Source organism: Numida meleagris, chromosome 4, assembly GCF_002078875.1.
Source record: "Numida meleagris isolate 19003 breed g44 Domestic line chromosome 4, NumMel1.0, whole genome shotgun sequence".
NCBI lineage: Eukaryota > Metazoa > Chordata > Aves > Galliformes > Numididae > Numida > Numida meleagris.
The window spans coordinates 54839994-54846022 of NC_034412.1; the positions used below are offsets into that span (position 1 = coordinate 54839994).

General features: G+C 48.7%; 1 protein-coding gene across 1 annotated transcript; it reads right to left on the bottom strand.

Moving 5' to 3' along the window:
* PPP1R3B (protein phosphatase 1 regulatory subunit 3B) lies at positions 606-6029 on the bottom strand. Its single transcript, XM_021396344.1, has 2 exons — positions 5909-6029; positions 606-4046 (listed from the first exon to the last, which is right to left on the bottom strand). The coding sequence occupies exon 2, from the start codon at positions 4021-4023 to the stop codon at positions 3163-3165; it is 861 nt and encodes a 286-aa protein (XP_021252019.1). The 5' UTR covers positions 4024-4046; positions 5909-6029; the 3' UTR covers positions 606-3162.

Sequence of the window (6029 nt, forward strand, 5' to 3'; positions counted from 1 at the left end):
TTATATAAAAGACTCAGAAATAGCCACAAACAGAAGGTGCTCAATTTTATTTCTGTGTAGAGCAAGGTCTAAATTCGCTCTGCAAGGCTTCGTGGCAAGATAGGAAATGCTGTCAGCTTTGTGCTTTATGTTCTCCCAGTAGCTTTCTTTCTTACCTTACCTGTAACTGGCAGAGGCCACCCACAGCATGGCAGAGTCATTTACTTAAAATACAATTCTCCCAGCACTGCACCTTTCCTGGCATCCATCACACGCTAGTACCCAAAGAGAAAGCACTGATCCCAGATCAGGCTAGGTAAGCAGGGGAAGGACTGAACTCTAACAGAGACAGACCTGAAATAAATGCAGAAAAACCTGAAAAGCCACTGCCCAGACAAGGGCCTGGCTCCTCTCCTCCTTCCCCTCTACTGCAGAGACTCTGGAAACATTTGTCCTGGCAGGAGATCTGTGTGAATAGACTACTCTTTCCTGCATTGGACTCTGCTGCTGAAAGCAGATGCGTGTTCCTCCCTGCCAGTGCTACTTAGAGGAAGCTCATCTCCTGTGTCCAAGCCACCTCCCCAGCCCCATGGGTATTTAAATAAGATAGCAAGGCACACAACCAATATTGTTCCACCTTTATTTTAACAATCAGATAAAAACAGAACCATGGTTTTAAAAGACTCATTACATTGCAATTATAAAGTGCATTTTCCACTTGAAGGCTGTGTACAAAAATCTTTTTAAAAACAAACATGCAAAAAAAAACCCACAAGGCACTTCCAGGCATAGAGTGAGGAGAGCAACCCCTTACTTCTATGTTCACATTGACAATGGAAAAAGGGAAAAGGCCACAAGTTTTCAAACTACTATTGGTCAAATAGTCAGTTCCCAGCCTAGCTTTTACTTGTGGTATTGCTGTTCTAGTTTATCTTCCATGCTCTTCCCTAAGCACACCGCTTCCGCAGCCTGAAAACACAGGCCCCATAAGGAGATACCACCATCCACAGCACCCCAGACACATGCCTTGTTTCAGCCCACGAGCAGCCCTCCTCAGGCACTGGAGCATGCCAGGAGAGCACAGCTTCTCTACAGTGTCTTACAACACTAACACCATTCACTAAATCCAAGAAAAAAAAAATCAGTGTCACTCAAACTTCAGTTTAAAAATGGGTTCAAGCCAAGCTGGGCAACAGTCCCTTCACAAGAGACCATAGCAGATAAGGGCTGACTCAGGAAGCTGTTTGAACAGAGAGGGGAACTAAACCTGATGAGCTCTGAGCTAGCAAGTAGATTTATCACCTGGAATTAGTGATCAAGCAGGGTGACAACAAGCATCAATGTCAAGTTTAGAAAAAAGCAGCAGCTGAAGGCTAGCTATTCTTCCCACAAGCTCTTTTGTCCCTTTCGTCCCTTTCAGCATTCAACAGTGATTATAGTATCCCTTCTAAGTTAGGGTGAAACAGCTTCAGTATTTTATACAGTAGTCTCCAGATCTAAAAGCTAGATTTAAAAAGCTTATCAAGTAGTCTAGCCCATCGTTTCTCTCCAGCCAATTTAGAGGCTACTACAGGCACCCAAAAATTTTATAAAGCTTATGCACTAGGAAAAGTAAGATTCCCTTGACCTCTACTTCTACAGACTATTCAGAACCCTCCCTTTGACCGAGGGATTACATTTTCTGCTCAACTATAATGCAAGCAGCTTTGCAAGGCTGTTTGCCACTGAACAAGCCGGCTACCTCATCTCAGCGCAGCCATCTCTTTTGAAATGAGTGATGGCTCACATCAGTGATTTGTTTTGCATCTGGAGGTGGCATCAGAATAACCCCAAATATCACATTCCTGTGCATTGGTAGGGTGAGCCACTTCTTATGGCAAGAGCAAAACAAAGCTTAGACATTCCCAGGTTGATGTGGCAGCAACTGCTGGAGCAGCAAGGGAAGCACAGCATGTCAGTGTTCTTCAGTACAGCCACAATGTTCTTGCACATGCGCAGCGCCACTCCATCTGCTGCCAAGCAGTCTAAGGCATGGAGTAACAAACCACTACATTTTTTTTTTTAAATTAAAAAAAGCAACATCAATTCCAAAGCCTGTTTGTCTCAAACCATTGATGGTGCACGTGATCCCAGCACTTTATCAGCCAAGGCACTTCCATCACAGTAGGTGCATGACAGCCACCTCCTCTCAGCATGACTCTGCCATGTGTTTAGCTCCCACTACACCTGAGAACAGCTGCCTACATGGGCCTCATGGCCAAGCCCGGCAAGGCCAACAGCTGATTTCAGATGTCCATCAAGGGATAAAAGCATCATTGGTCACTTGCAATTAAAAGAGGGGAAGGTTTTGAAGAAGGCAGTCAAGGCTGTCAGCCTACAGATGCTTTACAAGCACCATGCAGCCACAGCTAACCTCTATTTTTGGTAACACCAAGCATATGATGAAAGCTTTTCAAGATCAGCTGATAAAACAACTGGTGACTAAGCATATCAGATTTTCCCCCACAGGCACATATGTCCCCTGATACAGCAGGCTGTGGGGTCATATCTTATCACAGTCATATTCTCACTTCCAATATACCCTTCTTGCCTCAAGCAGAAAGGGCCTCACGCAAGGAAATGCACAAGAAGATGGCTGTTCCCCACAAGCCAATTACTTCAACATTTCCTGACAGGCACAGGCCAACCCTCCAGGAGAGTCCTGCTGCTGATGTTGAAGTACAGCACACTTAAAAATACTAGAACATATTTTGGAAAAAAAAAAAACAAACAAGAAAACCAACACCAAAACCCTTTTAACACTAGCAAGCAACACAAACCAGCCACCACTACATAGCTTCAGCAGACAACCTAAGCACTGTAGTGTTTCCCTGGAGACTAGCAGCTTTACAGAAGAGGAAGGAGTAGCAGCACTGAACAGAGGCAAACAACATCTCCTTTTCTTTCGATCATCTGGAGAGCCAGCTATCTGACTTGAGACAGGGAAGGCAGCCCTTTACATTAGAGATGCATCCCTGATTATGAGCCAACTGCCAGCAGAGCACTGCACTTTTTTTTGCTGGGAGGTTTATGCAGAGCTACACAGAGCCTTGCTTCTTCCACCTTTCCACACACCTCATGTTCAGAAGGGCTCCCACGCCTGCAGACACCACCAACAGTCAGTCAGAACGTTAGGTCCTTAGGTCAATAGTAGGGCCCCAGCTTTTCATATCCCGAATAGCTTGGCCACTCAGCAAACAGGCCATAGGCACACCGAGGACTCCCAAACTGGTCAAAGGCACTGCTGAAGTCAGGGCTGCACGGGGGGTGGAGGGCTTCCTGGGCAGACTTCAGTTCTGAGCGTATGATTCTGTAATTTGTGCCCCTGTTGCTGTCCCAGTACACCTTGCCATTACACTCAAAGGAGATGGCAAACTCAACTCTTTCGTGGGACTGAATTCCATCGGGCAAGCTGATGTCAAAAGAAAACGTGTCCCGATCTGATCCTCCGTACGTATCCTTGACATATTGGCACGGGTAATCTACAAAGTTTTTCCAGGTGTCAAACGTCATCCTGATCCTCACAGACTTTTCAAAAGCCAGATTCTTCACTTTCACTGTGCCCACAACAGACCGCTCCTTTAACATACAGTTTTCAAGGCACACGCAGTCTGTCTGAAGACGGTTTCTGAAGTCCAGGTAGTCTGCAGAGGGCTGAACGAAGTCCAGGACAAAGCTGTCCCTCTCTACTGTTGTCAGACTCACAATGTTGTCGATCAGCTCAGTGATGTTGAACGGAATATCTAGAGGATCATCAAACTCTGAGAACACCTTCACCATTGTCAGAGCAAAGCCTCTGCTATCCGCAAATGACACCTTCTTCTTCACCTTGTTGTGCGTGAAGGAGTTTTCTGCCTCTTCTGGTCCAGTCAGTAGTGCCTTGCTGTTCAGCTGGATGCACGGCCGCAATGGCTTGTTTGGCTTTGGGGCAATTTTGAAGGCACACCTCTCTCTTTGCAAGGGTGAGGAGCACAGGTACAGCTGCATTGCTACATCCACGGCCATTGCTTGTTTGTGAGGAAAATAGTCTGGAAGATCAAAAGGGGCAGTTTATGTCAGAGAAGCATTTCAATGACTAGTCAGATAGTTGCTACACTTTTCCCCGTCCATCCTAAAGCAGTTTAGTTTCCATCACCCCCCAAGTCCCTCAAGCCCTGTAAGAGGCCAGTACTTGCATGCTTTACAGACATGTTGGGAAGTACGCTGCCACAGTGCTGTGGCTTGACCATAGCCTGTTGCATCCCTCAAAGGGCAAGGTGACTTCCCATTGCTTGCTACAGAGAGTCACCGTGCTAAGGTACATGCAGGCACTGCCCTTCCATGCTTGCAACAGCAGGCCCTGGAACACTTCTGACCTAAACCAAAATTCATGGCTTGGTCCTGCCAATGCTCACCTTGCTCTGCACCTACAGAGGAGCAACTTTCTTCTCTCTGTGGTACTTTAAAACAGATATCAGGCAGGCCAGAAGGTTTTACCTCCATTGCAGAGTGCACATCTTAAGCCTACACAGTACTTAGAGAAACATCAGTATAGCTAGAGCTATACCAACGAGCTAGAACAGGCAAACTGTGTGATGTACTCAAGGCTGACAGACGCTTTGGAAACAAGTCCTTCCCCCAGAGGCACATACTGTGTGCCTGTCCACCACAGCATTTCTTCCTCTAGCATCCAGCCCCCAGTGATGCAACACAGTCCCTCTGTGTACCCATGTCTTGAAGCCAGATATTTCCTTAATTAAATTCCCTGTTTGGCTGCAGACCATGATCCAAAGCTGGTCTCACTGTGAGAGCAGCAGCAGCTGACCGCACAATGCACAAGGGCTCGTGCTGCTAAAGCCACACGCAGCCAGCTATAGTACTTGATAGCTGTCGCCATGCCAAAACAAAGCAACAGAGCTGCGCTCTCCAAGTCTGTGTTTTACTTTCCCACTCTGCAGCACCAACAGAGCAGCTCTCAGCAGTCCTCCACAGCATCCCTTCAGCAGGAACACCTGCTTAATTCAGAGTGCATGGGCAAAAGCTTGCTTCCCAACACACCCGTCAGCTACCTCCTCCTGCATTTCTTCCTTCAGCCTTCTTTGAAGCTCAAGGGCACCTGTACAAGGACAGACAGCGGATCCACCTGTCTGCCAACACCAAGCTGTTTAGCTCTTCCTGGTTTCACCAGCTTTCTCACGTATGTTATACAGGTCTTTTCCTCCTTTAAAACAACACAGCCTCCCACCAAGCTTCACCTGCATTTCTCAGCTGCACCCCTTCCCACCAGTAGCTATTCAGTAGAACTCAACTTCTGTAAGCCTCAGTAACTCCCAATGTTTGACATTAAGAGGCACGAAGCATGGTTTGCCTGACTTGGAGCATCTTCCAACTTGAGGAGTACAGGAGGAGCTTCACCTACCTATAATGACATTCAGCACCTGCTTTCCAAAGCCTCAGCTCTTTTCACACCCCAGACCTCTCAGTTCTGCTCTCAAGTCACAACCACAGCAGCCTCCCCCATCAGGGGGGAAGCTCTGGCGGTGGGAGCCAGCAGGAAAGGGAACGAGCAGGAAGAGGCAGGCAGCCCCTTTCAAATGGGGAAGGGTGGGCTCTACCCACCACCCCCCTAGAGCTGCCCGCATTCACTCTTCCTTCCCTTATTTGAGGAAGGGAAAGCAGCTCAGAGCAGAGGAATCACTTCTGGCAGCTGAGCCCAGCCCCGCGCAGCCCCCAGCCCTCGTTCACCCCACGCCCAGCACCTGGCTGCCGGCCCCCCTGACATCCCGGCCCCACAGAGCTCAAGCTGTCCCCGGGACGCAGCCCGAACTCCCACTCCTATGGGGCACCTCCCGTGACAACTTCCCAGCGCGAAGCCCGAAGAGCTCCGGGCCGGCCCCCAGGCAGCCCATACCTGACGCAGCGCATGTAGACCGCCGCACAACACCGGGCCCGAACCACCGCCACCGTCGGGGCGGCGCCACACCGGACCCTTAAGGGTGCCGCCCGCCCCGCCCTCCCTCCAGGCCGACCAA